At 33.0% G+C, this 23,380-nt stretch overlaps 1 protein-coding gene across 1 annotated transcript in view; it reads left to right on the top strand.

Moving 5' to 3' along the window:
• Nucleotides 1-23,380, top strand: part of LOC129959988 (intermembrane lipid transfer protein VPS13B-like) — a 200,936-nt gene that overhangs the window by 103,785 nt on the left and 73,771 nt on the right. Inside the window, exons 31-33 of the mRNA XM_056072952.1 lie at nt 5,244-5,357; nt 18,396-18,497; nt 22,025-22,126. Coding sequence (XP_055928927.1) covers nt 5,244-5,357; nt 18,396-18,497; nt 22,025-22,126 — 318 coding nt within the window. The remainder of the gene's footprint in view (nt 1-5,243; nt 5,358-18,395; nt 18,498-22,024; nt 22,127-23,380) is intronic.

Here is a 23,380-nt window from a genome sequence, read left to right on the forward strand (position 1 = left end):
GTGCATTATGTTTCTGAGCACATTTCGGTCGATGCTGTAAGAATTGCCTGTCTATCGAGAAAATGCACGCGCTCTACTGCCTCCAAATTCAGATGTCTGTGTTCGTGCAGCAATAGCTGTCTTGAAGGTATCTACAAGTACCGGTGTGACAGATATGCGGCTTCTTCCAGGTCGAATTACTAATGTCTCCGTCGCTTCAAATCTCTTAATCATGGCTCGGATATTTTTAGTAAATCTATTGGTCCAGCCGTACGTTCTTTACACGACGAAATTCACGTACTGCAGCAGAAGCATTCCCCTTTATTTTGTAAAGCAGCTTCACCAATAACAGACGTTGAACTAAAGATACCGTCATCATTACAGCCGGAAACATTGACATAAAACATGACAACGTCTGCAAACGTTTCATACACTAACCTGTTTTGCATAGTTTCCTCTTCTTCGCAAGCATGCAAATCTCGACATTTTTTTAATAGAACTGACAACTTTTCCCGGTTTTACATTTTATTACTCTTAATTTTTGTTCTGGATTGTTAATATTTTTTCCGTATTACGTTTTGGTCTTTATTGTGTTAAATTTAATTTTTTTTTTCCGGAAAAGGCGTCATCTAGTAGACATTTTGGAACTAATTTTTTCCCCACCGAAATTTCGTGAGTGCATCTCATATATAGTCTATATACAAAATTTCTTTGCAATCCATTCAGCCGTTTGCGTTGTAGGATGCAGTTTACAGGGGAAGTTTAATCATAACCACCCTGTATATGTATACATTTAGACTTGACATGGAGAATTCAATGTTTAATTTGTATATTTTCCATACTTTTATAAGCATTACATAAAAAAAATATGTTTAGATATAAATTTACAAAATATTTTCTACAGCCTTCTTAAGAAACAATAGCATCATCATATCTACTCTGCATTTTATATTGTTTGTGTTTGAATTATAGTAAATTTTAGTTTGTACGCGCGAGCTTATTCGCTTCCGATAAGATTCTCGTTACTGCAACTCGTATTTGAAAATTATTTTTGGTAGATGACTCCGCTAAAAAAAATCGATTTTTGGTTAAAACAGTTAATATTTTTTTTTAATTAATTATTCTAGTTTTCTGAAAAGTTCCTTTTGTAAAACCTTTTGGATATAGTTTCTACATTTATTTTATATAGCCTCCATAAGAAGAGCATATATTTGTCCATTTAGCATGCCATGTCATTCTGGTACAATTGATACAAAGTTGAATATATGCTTTTTCAAGAATGCTTTGACACTTATTACGCTAAAAGACAAACGTGTATGAAGCATCCTGAATTAGTACAACAAAATCAGGTGTCTCCGGTCTTAAAAGAGGGAGTGGTAAAAAGGAAGAATCCATGGGAAATTATTTTATCTAAAGTTCCTAGCTTAAAAAGACGGGAGCTCTAATATTCTTCAGAGTACCGCTGTCAAAGATAAATTTTTTTTTTCTTTATTTCAGAATTGAAAATATAGGGTGCGGCAAAAAAAAAAAAAAAAAAAAAAAAAAAAAAAAACGGACAAACAAATTTTAATATAATTTGATTAAAAATTAATAAATTAACAAAATATAACAAATAATAATAACAGTAGACTTTTACCTATAAATAAATTTAATTGGTTACATAGTGGCTGGCTTTTGCAGTGATGCAGCGGTGCAAACGCTTATTGGAACGTTCCGTAATGGGCCGCAAGTCTTATCTATTCCATTCCCGCCAAAGTCATTGTTCTAGAGAGGCCAAACTTTTATGTCGTTTAGTGCAAGCTTTAGACTCCAAAATGGACCATACATTTTAATCATGAGATTGAGATTCGGCAAGTATCCAGATGATATCACGTCCAGAAAATACTCCTTCCACCACTCTTCTGTCTTTTTAGCCTTGTGAGCTGATGCAGAGTCTTGTTGAAACTCCCACTTTACATTGCCGAAGTGCGTTTCCGCCCACAGAAATATAACAGCTTCTAGAATGTCCCACTGGTACACTTTTTGAATTATTTTAGCTCCCTCATTCACAAAAATCAGAGATGTTTTGCAGCTTTCTCAAACTCCGCCTCAGACCATGACCAATTTTGGATTTTTGTGATGTTCAACAACTGCTGAAATGCTTGGTGCGTCTACAGATTAGATCTATAGTTTTAGGAGTTACGAACTTTTGGAAGGTAAAGAGCTTCTCATTAGTGAAAAAGAATTTCTCTCAATGCTGACATGTGGCCCGTTTCAAAAGTTTTCCACGTCTTTCGAGCCGCACGAGTTTGCTTTCTTCACTGAGAAGCTGAACTTTCTGGACTTTATATGGCTTCAGTCCAAGCTCTGATTTTGCCATTCATTGCTCTAATCGTTCCCTTATTTCTAGCTCACGAGTGATCTTTCTCATGGAAACCTTCGAATTTCATTGAACTTCCCTTTTTGATAACCTACAGCTACCGAAATTGTTGGCCATACGTTTTAGTTCATTTCCTGCACTTTGACCATCATTGCCAAGCTCTTTGAAACGGTAGATTGCATCAGATATTGTTTGCCTGGACACATTAAGCAAACGATCGATTTCATACTACTGTTTTCCTTGTTTAAACAACACTAAAATGGCAGATCTTTTGCTTGGCATTGTAAAAAGGCCAAAAACCAGTTCATAAACTGAAAGATACATTATAAAATGTGTTATATTTGAAGTGGTAGATAAAAAGAAATGAACAAAAATTAAAAAGAAATTAATTAACTTCTATTCTATATTGTAATAACTTTGTCCGAATTTTTTTACCGCACTCTGTAGTTTATAAGAATAAGTTTACAATTAATTAATTATTTTTTTCGTGTTTTCTCTCTCGTCGATAGTATCTTATGTATTAATACTTTTCTTATAATTATATATAATGGAAGCATTGTTCACGAAAAGTAACTCACCAAGAAAACGTTTTATGGACTTTTAGATTTGACCATTTCATTTTAACGAAATATTATTTTGCTTATGTTATCATTATCCAATATTAGGTATTTATAAATTATTATAGATCTGTTCGATTAATTTATTTTTGTTGTAACCGACACGTTTTATAAGTATTAAAAAAAAAGATACAGAAGATTAAGAACTCTGTCAAATTCGAACCAAATTCAAAATAATTAAAAACCAATTCCTCATTAAACTTCGATTAAACATTTCCATGATCATGCTACAACAAATTTAGGTAATTTAGTGTTGCAAGCTGTGTTTTCAATCTGTATACTAGATTCCAAAATGAAATATAACCGTATTTTTTCTAGAATTAGATATAAATGCAATTAAATCTCAGAAATCTCATTAAAAAATTCACTCAAACATTGACAATCTTTTATGGCCAAAACAAAGAAACTCGGAGATTTTTTTTTTTTTTTTGTTCAAATATATTTGCAAATTTTCCACAATGAGAGAAAAGGTCTGTATCTGAACAATAAAGGCTAAATAATACTTAATTTTCTTTAATTAAATATAAAATTAACTATTATGAGTTATTTTGAAACAAAATTAAAGAATTGTGTTAGCCCCCCACCCCTATCGGATTTATCTTGTCTCCCCGTCGGCGAACTTCTGCCGCCGCCGCTGGTTTAAAAAAGTCCTTTATTAAACTTCAGAAGTAAGAAACTATAAGATTTTTTATAATCTGATCACTTCTAAACGCTGCTATTCTTTTCTATGAAAAAGAATTGTGATCTAAAAAACTCGATCGGAGCATGCATTTGTTGTTTTGTGAATTTCGTAGCAATTTCGCCAATCATATGCTGGTAACTATCATGGAATACTTTACCTTTTAGCTTTATTAGTCTGCAAATAAAGTTCTCTAGATTGCTAAATGTGGTGAGTTAATACAGGAGGAAGTTTATATTTTCCGTCCCAACCATGGCGAATCTTATTTGTTGCCGCATGTATAAAAATCAGATACAAAATGTTTGGTCATAGTATTCAATTGGTTCTCAGATTTTTATTGTTAATCTTATAAAGGTTGGCTTAATTTTTTTTGTAATGATAGTTTTTTTTTGTAAATTTTTGTGTTAATTTTTATGTTTTTGTCAAAACAAGTAAGATATCATTGATTTGACTATAGAAAATGTTTTACAAATATAGAAATAAATATTACATTTTTTTAATGCAGATTTAAAATTGATTAAATATTTTTAAATAAAAACTGCATTATCATAAAATAGAAAAATCCTACGCTTAGAAAATACGCGGGTTTAGGTATGCATGCATGTACAAAGGTATGTAATTGCTTTTTAGTTAAGGTGTTTAAAAAGTGTGTAATTTTTGCTGCAGTTTCTCACTATGCACCCTGTAATTGTTCCTGTTACCTTACAGTTATTTATATTTTAAATTATTGCATATTAATATCTATTGAGGGGATAGCATAAAGTATAAAATCAACTATACTCTATAAAATTATAAATAGATTCATAAGCCTTTATATGTATAATATTTCTTCAACATTTACTTTAAAAGCTGTCAAGTTGTTCGTTTCTAATCTAAAAATCTTTAAATAGTTTTTTGTACGTTAAAATTATTATGCATTATTCCTATTTGATCAAAATGACTGCGATAACATAATGAATAAAAGTGAAAAATACATTGAATTAAGATATATTTAAACGAAAAATTCAGAAATGTAACTTGATCTATAATTTTTCATAGTTTGAAGTTTGAAAAAATACAAATATGTTGAGACATAGACATGTATAGCTAGTTATGCAGGCACGCTTTGAATTTTGCTGAGTTGAATATATCAGTATCAAGTTTTACATCTAACATCTCTTTCTTATATAAGTACTTATTTTTAGCTTCCTAATGGTCACTTGTCTAACATGCTGTTTCGCAATTGCTTTAAATGTTTTTTAATGCAAATGTTTATAGGCTTAAAAGGGAGACCAAAAATGTTTTTCTTTACTAATTAGCTTTTTTTTTTTTTGCAAACTTTGGAAAAGTATATGCTAATAGCAGTTTAAAATTTCTATGCAACAATATCCATCTAATAAAAAAATACAGTGTATAAACTAGAATAGTACATGATGCAATTTTATAATTTATTCTTGTGCCGTATGTACATCTAAAATATGAACTAAAATGTTGTGTTCTATTAGGTAAATTTTTTTTAAAGATATTTCTTAATGTGTAATTACTAAATTAAATTGCATTTTAATACTTTACTTTTTTGCAGAAAACATTTATATATTTATCCTAATAGAATATATATCTGTTTTTTTAGATATCGTCTGGTGTTAAATGTGAGGTACTGGAATACCGAAATTTAACAATGCTTCCTGTTATAAGCCCTGTTGATATCCTTGCAAATGTAGCAATACATCACGATAAAGAAAATGTAAGGATATTTTATTTGTGATTTTTATTACCAGTGTTTAAATTTAAACAATTAATACTTTTAAAGTTTTGATTTTAGTATTTCAAAAAATGAAATTTTGGAAGTACTTTATGTACTATTTTCCTGTTACCATAACGTTTTATTATTTTTATATATTTGTTGTGTTGTGACTTATGGCATTTTACAAGCCCCCTGACAGTCATCATTTTTATGCAGGGTCGGCACAAAAACTCGGACAAAGTTATTACATCATAGAAAAGTTAATTATTATTTTTTTTAAATTTTTGTTCATTTCTTTTTGTTTACCACTTCAGTTGTAACAAATTTTATAATGTATCTTTTAGTTTATGTACTGATTTTTGGCTTTTTTGCAATGCCAAGCAAAAAATATGCTATTTTAAAGTTGGAAAACGAACAATATGAAGTCATTCGTTTGCTTAATGTGTGCCTCGGCAAACAGTGTCTGATGCAATCTATCATTTCAAAGAGCTTGGCAATGATGGTCAAAGTCCAGGAAGTGAACTAAAACGTATGGTCAACACTTTCAGTAGCCGCTGGTCATCAAAACGCGAGTTCAATAAAATTCGAAGGTTTCCACGAGAAAGATCGCTCGTGAACTAGAAATAAGGGACCGATTAGAGCAATGAATGGCAAAATCAGAGCTTGGACTGAAGCCTTACAAGTTCCAGAAATTTCAGCTTCTCACTGAAAAAAACAAACTCGTGTGGCTCGAAAGACGCTGAATACTTTTGAAACTGGCCACATATCAGAACTGAGAGAGATTAATTTCACTAATGAGAAGCTCTTTACCGTCCAAAATTCCGTAACTCCCAGAACTATAGGATCTGTTCTGTAGACGCACCAAGCACTTCAGCAGTTGTTGAACATCTCAAAAATCCAAAGTTGGTCATGGTCTGAGGCAGAATTTGCGAAAGCTACAAAACATATCGTAATTTTTTGTGAATGAGGGAGCTAAAATAATTCAAAAAGTGTACCAGTGGGGCATTCTAGAAGCTGCTATATTTCCGTGAGCCAAAACGCACTTCGGAAATGTAAAATGGGAGTTTCAACAAGACTCTGCATCAGCTTACAAGGCTAAAAAAACATAAGAGTGGCGGAAGGAACATTTTCTGGACTTCTGGAGAATGGGCACAATATTCGCCGAATCTCAATGCCATGATTAAAGTGTATGATTCATTTTGAAGTCTAAGGCTTGCACTAAACGACGTTAAAGCAGTGGTTCCCAAAGGACTCTAAGCAGTGGAACCCCAAAATTCTCCCAGTGTTCCACGAAAAAATTTAGGGGGTCCGCGTGGCAAATTTTATTTAATTAAAAAGAAATAAGGATGGTGTTTAATATATTCATATTTTCCTCGGAAAGTTTACAATCGACCCCCAAAATTTATGCAATTTTTTTATGTAATATACCGGTGTATGGAGCTTTAACCTGGATCAAACTTCCGATTCTACCAATAGATGGCCATAGTGGCATATTCCAAACTTCTTTTCCGGGTTACTGCTTTGGCGATTGTCTATGTCGCTTGGCTTCTTATAACCGCATCAGTTGATCCATGCAAAGTACGTTTTTATTTGTTTTCATCATATTTCTCATATTCATCTTCTCATTCTTCATCATATTATTTGTTTTCATCACTTGTTTGCATTGCATATTCTTAAATGACATCGATTAAATGGAAAAAAAAATGATAAAAGTAATTTATAAAAAAAAAATAAAAAAAACTGTGGATTATTGAAAAAACCTAAACAAAGACGGGGCCTTTTCACACCATTTCCGGTAGAAATACATGAGGGGAAAGATATACCGGAAGACTGGTAGGAGGGCTAGTTTATTTGTAAACAAAGTCGGTTAACCATCCATTTGCGCCAATGCTATTGTGCCCTTGTATTATTAACGGTAACTGTAATTCAGATCGTAAACAAAGTTTCAATATCAAAAGAAAGACCGTAATATCTAAAACATAAAAATTGCCCTTAAAATGGATCGTTAGTTAGAAAATGGGTCGTTAAAGAAAACTGATGTTGTTAGTAGTAATGCAGAAATCGCGGAATCTACAGATACAGGCATTCTTTAACCCGCAATGCCATCAACTTCCAATTCCGTACAGCTACAGCCTCATCTTCCAACTCTACCATCGTCCAATTTTGGACAGGTGGCATCAACGAAAAGACGTAAATATGATACTAATTACCTGTCGTTTGGATTTACTAGTACTGGTGACGAGGAGGCTCCAGATACGGTTTGTTCGTTTTGCAACAAAATATTGGTAAAGAGCTCCTTAGCACCAGCAAAATTACTGAGGTATTTGGAAAAAAAATCACCCAACAGATAAAGGCAATAATATTTCTGTTTTTAAAAGAAAATTTGAAAGCCATAATGAAAGCAAGAGTTTTATGGTAAAAAAATTCAAAACAGATAATTAAAAGATAACTCAAGTGTCATATAAAGTATCTTACCGTATTGCTCTAGCAGCGAAGCACATGTTATTGGTGAATCACTTATTAAACCTTGTGTTCAAGATATCGTTTCGTGTGTATTGGGCGAAAGGTATAGTAAACAAGTTGAAAGTGTGTCTCTTTCTAACAATATTGTAAAAAGGCGTATTAACGATACTGCCGATGACATTGAAATAGAACTTCTTTCACGGTTGCAGGCGTATAACGCTTATGTATCACAATTAGATTAGTCCACAGATGTTGCTGGATTACCAATTTTGCTTGTTTTCGTTCGATGTGATTGTTACAGCTTCACGCCGATAGATGGCGTATCTGTCGAGTACAAAGTTCTGTTAATTCTTTTTGTATAAGAACGTAGTGTGTATAAGAACGATTCTGTGAAGGAGACGTGGCACCCGATTGTGAGAGGTGTCCTAATCTGTAACAGTCTACATGAAGTGGCACAAAAAATGTGTCCGAAAATAAAACGGTGTTTACCAGAAAGAAATGAGTATTATTTAAAAAGAATTACATTAAGCGGTCCGTCGACTACGCAGTATTGAACCATCGAGAGTTTTGAGAAGTCGGCAAGTGTTTCTGTTTTGCCGCGTGTGTTTACTTGATATTGTTCTCAGTGATTTCTGAATCCTTAGAGTGATCTCCAATGGATATAAAGTGCAAATTCCTATGTTTGAAGTATCCGATAATTGGATTATTATGTCCGTTTAGGTTTCAGGGTAACTGTGAGTATACTTTTGTTTTCCAAATTTGTGTATTAGTTTCGTTTTTATGAGTTGCATATATTCAGAGTTCTCTTTTCAAAATGCTTTCAAAACTTAAAAAGAGTGAATTAATTGAAGTTGCCGAGGAATTAGAAATTGACATTCCTTCGGGTGCCAAAGTAGTTACTCTTAAAGATTTAATTGAAAAGAGCGAGATCTATAAAGATAATTATGAATTCGTCAAAACTGTGGTTGAGTCAATAATTGAAAAGAAAAAAGATTACGAGAAAAATGAAGCACAGAAAGTAGAATTGGAAAAACTTAATCTCGCGCAATTAGAAAAATGAAGCACAGAAAGTAGAATTGGAAAAACTTAAACTCGAGCAATTAGAAAAACAACTTGAGCTTGTGAATTTACAAAAAGATGTAACACAAAAGGTTAATGTGACAAATAGCGATTCTGATTCAAATTTTAGTTTAGAAAGTTTGATAAAAAGTGTCAAAACTTTAACTATTCCAGTTCCTACACGAGCAGAGTCGTATAATTGATTTTTCCAATCGCTTGAAAGAACTTTCAAAACCAAAAATGTCCCAGAACAATTCAAGTCAGAGATCCTATTAAATATTTTAGGCGAAAAAGTTACCAATTTAATGATATATTTAAATGAGGATGAATTGTGTATGTATGACAAATTAAAGGAATTAGTGTTAAAAGAATCCACCCCACAAGAAGTTTTAAATAATTTCCGTAAAGCGAAAAAACGCCCAAACTAGTTATATCCAGTTTGCATCGCGACTTATCGCAGCATTTGATTATTATTGTCAGTTAAGAAAGGTAAATGATTTCAAAGGAGTTTGTGAACTCATGGTTTCCGAAAAAATATTTGATTCATTAGATCGTGAACTACAAATTCATATTGGCGTGAAACAAGGAGAATCTTGGTATGTGCCACCAGATTTGGCCAGGCATTGCGATATTTATGTATCGTCAAAATTCAAAAACGATAGTAATGTGTTTTCACGACCGCAAGTTGTAAACAATTCTCAAAAATATCGTAAAGAATACAGTCCACAAAAAGCATTTGTATCGGAAGTTAAAACTCCAAAAGGTGTAATTTGTAAATCTAATGAAAATCATTCCCTGAATGTATGCCCTGTTTTCAAAAATATGCTTGTTAATGAGAGAATAGAAGTCGTTAAAAATAAGCAATTATGTTTTAATTGTTTAAATCACCATAAAATTGCTAACTGTTATTCGAAATCCAATTGTTCCATTTGCAAAAAACGACATAACACTCTTTTGCACTTGGGAAATACTCAAAGCGAAACTGAAACTCGTTCGCAAAATGCTAATGCGAGATTAAATCCAAGGTCAAATGTATTCGTTCCGAGAATTGAAAATCCTAGTCATAATTCTTCGCAACTGACGAATGAGTCACCTGCGAACAGTACGCATTCATTCACTGCTACCAACTTAAATCTAAACAAAATGGTTTTATTAAGTACTGCAAATGTGATGATTCAAAATAATGTAGGAATGTTTATGAGTGCTCGTGCGTTACTGGATGTCGGTAGTATGAGTCATTTCATTTCAAAACGGTTAGCCGATAAACTGAATTTGAAAAAAGAAAGACGAAACATTTTGGTTTCTGGACTAAATCAATCTTCTTCTGTTATTAACTCGATCGTAAAAACGAAAATTTCGAACATGAGCAAAAGCTTTGAAAAGGGAATTGAGCTATTGGTAGTACCGCATATAACAGATTGTATCCCCTCCAAACAATTTGACATTGATACGCTAGAATTAGATAGTTTCAGTTTAGCGGATGTGAGTTTCAATGAACCTGGAGAGGTGGATATTTTATTAGGTGCCCAAATATTCTATGAACTTTTAAGATCAGGTCAAATTAGGTTTCCGGGAACAGACATTGTTTTTCAAAATACTGTGTTTGGGTTTGTTGCTACCGGAAGTGTTCCAATAGAAAACGAAACTACTGTTCATTGTGGGTTGGTAATAAAAGATTTGGATGCAGATTTAAGGAAATTTTGGGAAATTGAAGATGTTGAGGGGGATAAATTACAAAATGATGAGAGTTTAATATGTGAAGATCATTTCATGAATGACGATGGAAGCTATGTTGTTAAAATGCCGTTTAAAATAGACCCCCCCCCCGTTTAGGCGAATCAAAACACATTGCTATTAAAAGATTTAATTCACTTTGGCAACGTTTGAAGAGAGAACCAGAGTATAAGCAACTATGCAGCGAATTTTAACTGAGTATGAGAATTTGGGGCATATGCAGTCAACTTGCGAAACTCCAAGGTACATTATGCCTCATCATGGCGTTTTTAGGCCAGAAAGTAGTACTACAAAATTACGCGTTGTTTTTAACGCATCAGAGGCAACGTCATCTGGACAATCGCTTAATGATAATTTGTATTCAGGATCTGTTGTCCAAGATGATTTGTTTGCTATTTTGTTGAGGTTTCGAAAACATTCTATAGTTTTCACCGCTGATATAAAAAAGATGTATTGTCAAATTTGGATACATCCAGATCAGTGTGATTTACAATGTATTTTATGGAAGGATTTAGAGGAAGAGAACTTACGTGTATTTAAGTTGCTCACTGTTACCTACGGAACCAAATGCGCTCCTTATTTGGCGACCAGAGTACTAAAACAAATATGCTGTGATGAGCAGAACAACTATCCTTTAGCCGCTGCGGCTGGCAAGGATTTTTACGTCGACGATATACTCAGTGGTACCGAGGATTTATCTTCTGCCATTGAACTACAAGATCAGTTAATACATTTGTTAAAATCAGCTGGTATGGAGCTTCACAAATGGAGCTCAAATAATCCTGTTTTGTTACAAAATGTTCCAACGTCGGACCGAGAATACAATTTCGATAACCCCAACTCAGCAACTTTAAAAACTTTGGGATTACAATTCAATCCTGAAAAGGATACATTTAGTTTTAGTGTTCAAAAAATTGTGAGTCCTGCAACAAAAAGAACAATGCTATCGGACATATCCAGATTGTTTGATCCTTTAGGCCTCTTAGGACCTTTGATAATCACAGCGAAGATGTTCTTGTAGAAGTTGTGGATTTTGAGAATTGATTGGGACGATGAAGTTCCCTTACACTTAAATAGAGCAGGGGTGTTTGTGCTCCGGGGAAACCCCGGAATTCCGGGGATTTTGAACTTCGATCCCCGGAATTTCCGGGGATCGTCGTTCAAAAGGAAGTAGGAATAATAATGAATTATTTATTTTGATCTGGGTAATTTTGTTTGCTTTTAGAGTAGAAAACGCAAGGTCAGTGTGTGTGATGAAAACTTTTCCTTTCTTTCTCCAAAGGCAGTGATAATGCGTGAAAAGGGGGGGAAAACTTCTTTTTTGTTCTTTCCTTATTGCGAGTTATGACTCATTCCCCCGGTTCTCGGACATTCTCTTCTGGATTCTTTTCGGCAAGTAGGCGCGGCAGAAAAAAAAGGGGGAGATTTCGTTCGACCAGATGTGCGATAACGTGACTCTGGGTTCAAAGGTCTTATCTCTACTGGCGTGGCGCCAATAAGTAGAGAAGGGGGATTTTTCGCCGTATTAGCTATTTGTCATTGATCGCTTCGGAACTTTTTTTTCTTCGCTGTGTAAAATTTTCGTTTCATTTATTGATGCACGTGTAAATTTTTCGTTTCGCTTATTGAAATATTTTTTTATTTATGTACGCAAGAGAATTTCATTTAGAAATTTCAGCATATGAAACAGAAATTACCCCTTAAAAATTCATATCTAATTAGTTTTACAGCATTAGATCCAGAGCTAAGAGGTAAAACCAGTACAATATTAGCTTTTGAAAAATTATCATCTTTTATCTCCCATATTTTTAGTGATAATGAAAAGTCAAAAGTAGAAGCTGAAATAAGGTTATACCAGAGTGATATTGATATCAAAAAAGAAATGCTCTACACATCTGATGAAAGTGGAAATCAAGTCAAGTGTACAATTGATAAATATTGGTCTAAAGTTTTTAATTTAAAAGATGATTTCACAAATGATTATAAGTATCCTACATTGGCTAAATTGGTCAAAGCCTGCCTTAGCTGCTTCCATGGCCCATTAGTGGAAAGTGCATTCAACTTAATGGATACACTTGTCACTGACTATAGAACCTCTCTTAAGATTGATTCCCTAGATGCAGTGCAGACTATTAAATATGATTTAATGGCTTCTAAAGAAACCTCATGTGAAAAATATGGCTCAAAAAATCCAATGACTGATCCAATTCACAAAGATCTCTTACTGAATATGAACAGAAGTTGGAAAACATATCAAGAGGACTTAAAAACATGTATTTCAGATGAGTCACCTATAAAAGTCTCTGAAAAACCTTCTACATTAGCAGAAAAGCAAACTGCTTCTACCTCTGCATGTGCAGTTCTCGAGGAAATTTCTTCAACTGTAAATGAGGAAAATAAAAGTCAACCTTCCTGCAATTATGAAGTTCACCACAAAAGAAAGAGAAGCCCACAAACATCAGAAAATAAAAAAAAAAAAGCAGCAGAAATTAGATAATTTTTTTTAAAAGAATTAATTCAGGTAATTTAAAAGATTTGCATAAAATGTAGTAGTTTATATGTTTGAAAATTTATGGTTATTAATTTTGCAAAAAAAGTAATTCATTGAACTTTTATAATTAGGTCATTCAATACTTCATAATTGTAATTTTTCATTTCTCCCCCCCCCCCTTCTCGAAACTCCAAAATGCCGGTAGTAAGTCCGTAAAAGTTTCCGGGGATTTTTTGGGGTCCCACAAACACCCCTGATAGAGAGTGGGAAAAATTTAGTTCTGAACTGAGTCAATTGAAAAATTTAAACATAGATCGTCATGTGTTATGTTCTGAAGTTCTGAAAGTAGACCTGATAGGCTTCGGAGATGCTTCGAAAAATGCATACGGTTGTGCTGTCTACACCAGGTCTTTGTCAAGGTCTGGTGAGATAAAGGTGTCACTCTTATGCAGCAAATCTCGAGTGGCTCCCATCAAAGAAATTAATATCCCACGTTTGGAGCTGTGTGCAGCGGATCTGCTTTCCAAGCATATCGTTAAGGTTCTGTCATCCTTGCAACTAGACATTGATGGAGTACATTTGTACTCGGACTCCACTGTGGTGCTTGCTTGGATCAAAACTCCACCTACATCGTTGAAAACTTTTGTTGCTAATCGAGTCACTAGGATTCAAGAGAAGAACTTCCAATGGCATTATGTAAATACTGCTGAGAATCCTGCGGACTTGATATCACGAGGAGTTTTCCCTTCAAAGATCCAACAGTTGGACATTTGGTGGAATGGACCGTCTTTTCTTTCATCTAGTAGCTGGCCAAACTTCAATGACGATCCTGGTGTCGCAGATGGTGAATATCTTCTTGAGGTGAAAAGAACTGCAAAGAACTCTGAACTGAATGATGATCCTATGATTAATCTTTCCATTTGTAATAATCCTAGTTTTTTACAGTGTATATTAGATATAAGTAATAATTATAGTAAAATTGTTCGTATTTTAAGTTATGTTTTCAGGTTTGTCAAGAACCTAAAAGAAGCAGTGAAGATAACAGGTCCACTAAATGCTGATGAGTTGAACTACGCAGAGACATTTTTAATTAAAAATGTCCAAATACAAGAGTTTTCTAAAGACGTCAGTAGTCTCCAAAAACACCACTGTGTGCCATCTGGTAGTAAATTAAAAACTTTGAACCCTTTCTTGGATTCTAAAGGATTGTTAAGAGTCGGAGGACGGTTGGGTAATAGTAATTTTAATAAAAAGCATCAAATAATTTTGCCAAAAGGCTAGAGAATAACTCTAATTATAATAGAACATTTTCATAATAAATATTTACATGTTGGTGCTTCTTTGCTATATCTTGTTAGAGAAAAATTTTGGCCTCTAAATGGACGTAATAGCTGCAGAAAAATCGTTCATCAATGTATCATTTGTTTCAGAGCCCAACCAATTGCACCTACTCAAATCATGGGCAATTTGCCCAAGGAAAGAGTGTCTCCAGATTTTGCTTTTAATTGTGCTGGTGCCGATTTCTGTGGGCCGTTTTATATTAAAAATAAGGCTCAGCGTAAAGGTGCTTTACAAAAAATTTCTATTTGTATTTTTGTATGTTTTTGTTTTAAAGCTGTTCATATAGAAATTGTTTCAGATTTGACTTCTGATTCCTTTATAGCGACTTTAAAACGATTCATGGCTCGAAGAGATAAATGTGCGAAACTGTTTTCAGATAATGCTAAGAATTTTGTAGGAGCTAATAGAGAAATTAAAAAACTTCATGAAATGGTTAGAAAACCAGATGAAAAGCTGGCAGGTTATTTAGCTGCAGAAGGCATTGAGTGGAAATTTATTCCACCAAGATCCCCACACTTTGGCGGTCTTTGGGAGGTAGCTATATAAAGTCATTTAAATACCATTTAAAAAGAGTTGTTAAGGGAATAAACTTAACTTACGAAGAGTTCTTAACGGTAATTGTGCAAATTGAGGGAATTTTGAATTCTCGACCACTTTGTCCCTTATCAGCTAACGAGGACGATTTTGAGGTTCTGCACATTTCTTAGTAAATAGGTCTTTAACCTCTTTAAATGAGCCTGATTTGACAAATTTAAAAGAAAGTCATCTCAAGAAATGGCAAAAGGTAACTAGACTTGTACAATATATGTGGAAATTTTGGCATCGTAATTATTTAAATCAATTACAACAGAGATCTAAATGGATGTTTGACAAAAATAATGTAAAATTAGGAGATTTAGTGTTATTAATCGAAGATAATTTGCCTTGTTATAAATGGGCTATGGGTAGGATAATTAAAATTTATTATGGTGATGATAAGAAAATTCGTGTAGTTAAGATTAAAACGCAGTCTAGTACTTGTAAAAGAGCCATTTCTAAAATTTGTTTATTGCCTATTGAACATAATTAATTTGTTATATTTAATTTTTTTTGTAAGTTTTGATTTGTTATTTCTTAGAGATATTTATTATTATGTATATTGTGTGTTTTTACTAGATTTGTGTAAAAGTTGTAATATTATTTATGTTATTGAGCATTGTAATCTCTTGAAACCCTGGGGTTTCAAGGTGGGGAGTATGTTACGGCTTCACGCCAATAGATGGCGTATCTGTCGAGTACAAAGTTCTGTTAATTCTTTTTGTATAAGAACGTAGTGTGTGTAAGAACGATTCTGTGAAGGAGACGTGGCACCCGATTGTGAGAGGTGTCCTAATCTGTAACAGTCTACATGAAGTGGCACAAAAAATGTGTCCGAAAATAAAATGGTGTTTACCAGAAAGAAATGAGTATTATTTAAAGAGAATTACAATGATTTTAATAAAAAAATTGAAGAAGATTTGCTTTTATGTGAAAATGCGAACATTAACACCTCGGGGGAGAATATATTTAACTGCATTGATAATCTTATGCATGAAATTAACTGAGGAATCAACGCATGAAATTATCTGGGGAAAATGTATTGAAGTATGCAGCGATGGAATAAAAGCAATGACAGGAAAAGTGAAAGGTGCTGTAGCACGGATTAAAAATGTTGCAAAAAACTGTAACAGTACTCATTGCATTTTTCACGGATATGTATTAGTAACAAAAAGGATTTCGGTGACATTTAAATCAGTTCTAGACGAAGCAGTGAAGATTATTAATTTTTATTAAAAGTAAACATTGCAATCACGTATTTTCAAAGCCATGTGCGGAGATATGGGCAGTCTTCACACCACTTTACTTCTTCATACGGAAGTTAGATGGTTATCGCATGGTAAAATGCTTGTGTGAATATTTGAATTGCGAAAGGAACTGATGGCTTATTTTATTGGTCATAAATTTGAATTATCAGACAGATTAAATAATATGTCTTGGCTATCTGCACTTGCATACCTTGCTGATATATTTGGAAAATTGAACGAATTATGTTTGGATCTGCAAGGAAAACAAGTCAACATATTGCAAACAAAAGATAAATTGGTTGCCTTTTCGAGGAAAATATAATATTGGATTTCAGCTGTGGAGCAAAATAACTTCGAGTGTTTCCAGACGCTTAGGATTTTTCTCGAAGAATCTGAAATGGATTTAGATATGGAAATCTGTGATGGTATAAAAACATGTCTGTCCAGTTTACAACAATCACTCAGTGATTATTTTCCAAACCTAGAGAATCAAGATAATTACTGGGTACAAAATCCTTTTAAAATAAAAGAAAAACCAAAAGGATTTCATTCCATGGATTATGAAAATTTGATTGAATTGAGTTCAGATACAAAATTAGAAGCCAAATTTAGAAAAGTTTCATTAACAATATTCTGGTCAGATGCATTCGATGAATATCCAAATTTAGCAAAACAGGCTATTCGAATTCTATTGCCGTTTGCAACCACTTATTTGTGTGAAGCTGGGTTTTCAAAATCTGTTGCGACAAAAACCAAATATCGTAACAAACTTGATGCTGCACCAGATATGCGAGTTCAGTTATCAAACCTAATGCCCAATTTTAAGAGAATCTTGGAATCAAAGAAGCAGGTGCATTCTTCACATTAAAGATTTTCCGTTTATTTTAGTTTATGTTTTGTATTTTTATTAATTATTTCTAAGATGAATTGTTTTTTGAGTTTTGCTTAATTTAATAAAATCTGAAATACCAAAATAATACTTGTTTCATTTAATATCAGACAGTAAATTTTGAAAAGTCGTTGATTTAAAAATATTCAGGGTTCCGAGATCATTGGCAACAAATTTTGGGGTTCCACGACCAAAATAGTTTGGGAATCACTGCTCTAAAGAAATGTCTTCTGTGGGAATGGAATAGATTAAAGGTAGAAGACTTGGGGCCCATTGCTGAAAATTTTAATAAGCGTTTGCGCCTCTGCATCATTGCAAAGGCCGGCCACTTTGAAACCAATTAAATTTATTTATCAGTAAAAGTCTACTCTTATTGTTACTTGTTATATTTTGTTAATTTATTAATTTTTAATCAAGTTATATTAAAATTTGTTTGTCTGGCGCACCCTGTATAGTAACAAGCAGAACATCAAATTTTATTCAAATTTTGTAGCCTATTCGAGATCTATTTATTTTCGCGATCTGCTCATCGCTCACTAAAACAAAAATATTTATTGCTGTCTATGCAAATAAATTTTTTCATATCGAAATTCGCAGTGATAAAATTTATGAAATAACAACACCTAATTTAGATTACAAGCGTAAATATACTCGAAAACAAATAAATGTCATTTCGTAAAAACTGTTAACGAATTATGAGAAAGTAGAAATTGAACTTCTTAATATTAAACATGAGTTTCCTTTTTTCGATGTATCTCAAAGCAACATCAATTAATATCAGAAATTCTTTCTTTACAGTAAACCACAACATAACAAAGGCGAAAGGCGCGTTTCTCTCTTTCAACTGAAATACTGCTATTACAAAAGGTACAGAAAAGGCAAATAGGCGATTCAGTAAACAAATTATCCTTAGGCGTCATTTGAATTAATATACTTTTATATAAAGCATATATTATATATTTTTTATTTGCGATGCTGTTTAGTAAAACGCCCAGAAAGATAAGTTTTTATTTTAAAGGAAAGTTCTTCCATTTATTTTCATAGTGAATGTTTTTAATAAAATGCTTAAAAAATATATTTCCATTTTAATACTGCCCTTAAATGATGAAATTTTTTTTTAAAAATGAAGAAAATGAAAACTATTTCAATTTATGATATGTAAAATAAATATGTCTGGTTTTTATAATTTTCGGCTATTTTTTTCATCTTGTATCTTAATTGTTTGATTCATATTACAGGTTCCTATTTTTGACATGGAATTAATATTAAACCCATGTTTCATTAGATTAAGCCAATCTATCATTCACACATTTAATTACACATTGCACTCTATTTCACAGGTAAAGTATTCATTTCAATATTTTTATAATTTTTTTTCTCCTGTATCTATTTAAAGTTTTATTCATTAAATAAAATTTACTAATGAACATTAAATTTTGTGTTGCTTATTTAATTCTTAATGCATCTGATTTTTTTTCTTTACATATTATATTGATTTCTTGAAATTTACTATGTTCTAAATATGGTCATTTGGAAACAAATGAATCATCTAGTGCTCATATTATCATCTGGTGCATTAATAATAATTTTCACTATTGTGAATGAAAAATAAATTTTTATTCAATAAGTTTCTTAGTTCATCTATATCATTTTTTTAGTTAATATTCTATTGACAAAAAGAAAAATATGCAAAAAATCATTCTTTAAAAATATATTTCATTTTCTGTCACATGACTTAAAAAAATATTTCAAGGAAAAAAACAAGCCGCATTTCTTGTGGTTTTTATTATGTTTAATTTTAAACCTTTGTATAGATTGTGACGAAGTAAAAAAAAGTTTATTCTTTTGAATTGTGGTCATGAATGTTTAAATTAAAAAAAAAAATGAATATATATTATCTAATAAAATATATAAATTTTTCAGCTAGGAAAAAAAGTTATATTTACTTTTTTATATTAGTTATTGCATAGCTCATTACATTATATTTGTACTGAAAGATTCACACTTGATCAGTTATTCATGTTTAACTACTTCAATCTATGTTTTAACATGACTTGTTTTGTATATTTTATATTATTATTTGAATCTGTTTAAAAACATTTTGTCTGCAAAAAGGTTGAATTATTTCATTAAAGAATTTTCCTCTTTCTTACTCATACATTTCGGTCAGTTTAAAAACAACCTGAAAAAAATACTTTCCATTAATGCTTTCTTTTATCTTTTCCTACCCATTCAAGTTTATTTTTTATGATTCAGTTTTTCATATATATATATATTCCTGCCCAAACCAACTGTATATATATTCCTGCCCAAACATTTATGGAAAATCGTCGCTGATATGCATGTTTAGAAGATGCATGTGGATTTACATCAGCCCATTGGTGGGAATTGTGGGTGTTAAATGTACCCTCACGTGTAAATGTACATTCATCTGTAAAAAGCACAGTTGCACCAAAATCGGGATTTAGGGTGTTCTTCTGCAGATACCAGCAAGCAAAATCCATTCGACGAGGAAAATCCTTTTGAGTCAGTTCCTGGACTCGTTGGACATGAAAAGGATGCGTACTTTCATCCTTTAGTACTCGCCCTGTCGTGGAGGGTGGTGATACTTCAATTTGACTAGCCACTACTCGCGTGCTTGTATTTGGATGATCAGTCACCATATCCAGAATTTTTTCTTCCACAGCAACCGTTCTGTCAGACTTCGCACAGCCTGCATTTGAACGTGCACCAAAAAAGGATCCTGTCTCACACAACTGTCTGTGCAAGCGCACAAATGTTTTATCATTGGGCAACCACCTGTTGGGAAACTTTTCTCCGTACAATCGTTGCGCCTCTGCACTATCGTAGATGAAGTGCATATCAGCCTTTTCTTGATTAGTAAAGGGCAACATCTTTTGTTACGTTTCTACCGTGATTTACACTTGCACACTCGGGTCAGTGGCTTTTATCTTAATAACAATTTGCATATGCGTTCTTCTTCTTCCCCATATCACAATTTCATGTTCTTCTTCCAGAAACTTGCAGCTATAACGCTTGCATGGATAAAATTTGAAGATGTTCTAACACGTTTGCGTTTGAATTCAAATCATGCATTTTCTAATGAAAGGTGATTGTTTTGGTGTTTTACTATCACCTATTAAAGTTTGCTTCATCATTTATTATTTTGCTCTTTAGATACAAGCGATTAAAATTTAACCCCCTGAACGCGGTTAAATTTGCGCCACTTAACCGCTCCCGATGGTTTCAATTTTGCGTTCAAAATTTAAGTTAAAGTCTAAGCTTTAGTAAACATTTAACAAAATGAAAAAAATACTGGTAAAAAGTAGTTGTTCGGTACTCCAAAGTCTAGAGCGCCCTCTATCGGCATTTTTTAAACTTTGTCTTTAAAAAAATTTATTAAGAAAATACTAATTTAAAGAATGATTTTAGTGAAAACCGCAAATGAATCGATCCATTTTTCCGTTTTTTATCATCATTTGAAATTTAGGGCCCTAAACTTTGATGGCGCCTATCTCCTTCGGAAGACGTTTGGGACACTTGGTTTCCTATTTACTATTACTCGTCTTGATGTGTACTATCACCCCTTAAACTTACTCCCATCATTTATGAAACACCCTGTATATATATAATCTTTGTGTGTGTGAACTATCTACCAGTAATTATTTGTTTGGACATCCGTGCAAATGAGGATATCTGCAGACCTATCTAGATCACGCCTTCTGTACACTTAAATATCGTGTAATAAACAGCATTGGCATTAGTCGCATGCAAGATGTCACGAAATTCAGAGCTGCCTTACTTCGAGAAAGGCGTAATTGACGGATATTATAGAAATGATTGATCCTTAAGAGACATATCTAGTGAGTTAAATATTCCAAAATTGATAATAGCTTTTATAATTAAGAAGTGGAAAGTGAGTGATTTTTGGAATGTGCTTCGACACGGCAAACCCACGAAACTAAGAGATAGAAACCGACGAGTGCTCTCAAAAGAAATTTGGAAAAACCGCACCAAACCGATGACTACATACTTCAGAAGTTCCAACAAGAATCCGGGACTGTTGTTTCAATAAATACCAGTAGCAAGGAAACACACTTCCTTGGTTTCCATGGCTGTTCTGCCGCTCATAAGCCTTTGATTACAGAATTCAACCGCGCTGCTCGGTTGAGGTGATGCCAGGCACGTGGAAATTGGACCGTAGAGTCAGTGGAAACAGGTTCTCTGGAGTGATGAATCAAGGTTCAATATCTACCAGTCGGATAGCAGAGTCTGAGTTTGGAGTATGCATGGAGAACGCCTATAGTAAAGTTTGACGGGGGTGGAATTATAGTCTGGGGATATTTCTCGTGGTACGGGCGAGGATCCTTGATCCCAATTCATGGTAAGCTCAACACCGACTCCTACTCCACTATTCTAGACAACAATGAGCTTTTTACGCTGTGGCAATTTTACAGGTTGGACCATTGTTATTTCCAGAATGACAATGCCACTTGTCATGTTGCGAGATCCACATGGATTGTTATGATGAGAATGGGGTGGCCTGCTCAGAGTCCAGACTTGAATGTTATAGAAAACCTCTGGAACAAGTTGCATCGATGAATTAAGAGGTGCAGCAACCGTCTAAAATCGGTGAAAGAACTTACATTTCTTCTCCTACCCAAGAGAATTAAAATACCACTATCCATCATCGAAACACTTGTGGAAAGCTTGCCTCGAAGGGTAAAGACTATAATTGCCTCAGGTGGAGGCTCTTCCAACTATTGAATATGAATAAATTAAATTTATCTCTCTTATCACAGATGTCCAATTACTTATTGGTAGATAGTATATATATATATATATATATAAACAATTTCTTCTTCAGGAGATGTCTGTATCTCCATTGAAAGGAGTTTGTTCTGAATTTGTGCTGCCAAATTATTACATAATATGCAATAATCTTGAGGAAAGAATACGTTTTGGCCAGGTATGTATTAACAATATTCTTATTTTAAAAAGTTTAAAAGCATATTATTAAGATTCTGGGGAAAAAACTAAATTGCAAAATCTGTAGAATATACATTGAATCACATAAATTCATTTGAATAGATAATTTGTTCTTGTAAAAAAAAAAAATGTTATTTTCAAGAATTTTCTAACTGAACTTCTCCTAGTTTTATCTTTTGTCATAAATATAGTGTCTTCTAGTATCTTCTCAAAGCAACATAGTATGTCAGTTTCTTGTACTTTTTCAATCTTATATACTTTTATTCTTTCTGTTTTAATTGATTTTAAATGTTCCATACATGTTTTCTTGGGTTTTATCTGTGTTCTGTTGCTTACAATTTTTATTTTAAAAACAATTAATTTTCAATTCCATTGTTAGCATTTCAAAACCTCATGTTGTCGTGGAGAGAAGTTTTGAAGTAGTTTTATAAGAATTCTTTGTTTAATTTAACGTATATTATTGTATATTACTTTGGTTGTCAGTAAGGTTTTTCTGCATTGATATTTAAGATGATTTATTGATCGGAATGTGAAACCGCGTGATTATTTTGAGAAGATAGCTGGATATTGAAAGATATTTTAGTGCTGTTGATTTATTTGCTGTCAGATTCTTAAATTTTGTTATCTGACTAAAAATTTCATTGAACTTTAAACATCCCTTTGTATTTTGTTTAAGACGAAATTTAAGTCAGATGTAATTTCATTACCGGCTTTAAATACAATCATGTTCATAAATTAAGGGTAATGCAAGTTCAGCAAAAGAAAGAATCAGAAGCAAAACAAATGTGACTTATTTGTAAAGCCTATTTATTAAACAAAAGGTAAAGAGCAAAAAAGATACTGTATGTTTGATATCATTAATAAAAATTGCGATTTTTTGCTCCCTAGAGCAAATTAAAAAAAAAAAAAGAAAACACTTATTTACAAAAACCAATATTACATGGTTGGTATGATGGTTAATACATAGTATGTTTCCCAGACGATGCAATACAGTCCGTACAACGTCTAGGCATGCTGAGTATCAAATTATCGATCTGATCGTGGGGAAAATTACACTGCTCATCAATCATTGCTCTCCGAAGTTCCGGTAGACATGTAGGAGGTGGTTGACGGGCTGCAACTCGTCAACCAAGCATGTCCTACATATGCTCTACTGGATTCAAGTCCGGTGAGAATGTTGGTCAGTCGATACGGGTGATATTCTCCGATCGAAGGCCTTCGTTTACAGTGTTTG

The sequence above is a fragment of the Argiope bruennichi genome, chromosome X2, assembly GCF_947563725.1.
Source record: "Argiope bruennichi chromosome X2, qqArgBrue1.1, whole genome shotgun sequence".
NCBI lineage: Eukaryota > Metazoa > Arthropoda > Arachnida > Araneae > Araneidae > Argiope > Argiope bruennichi.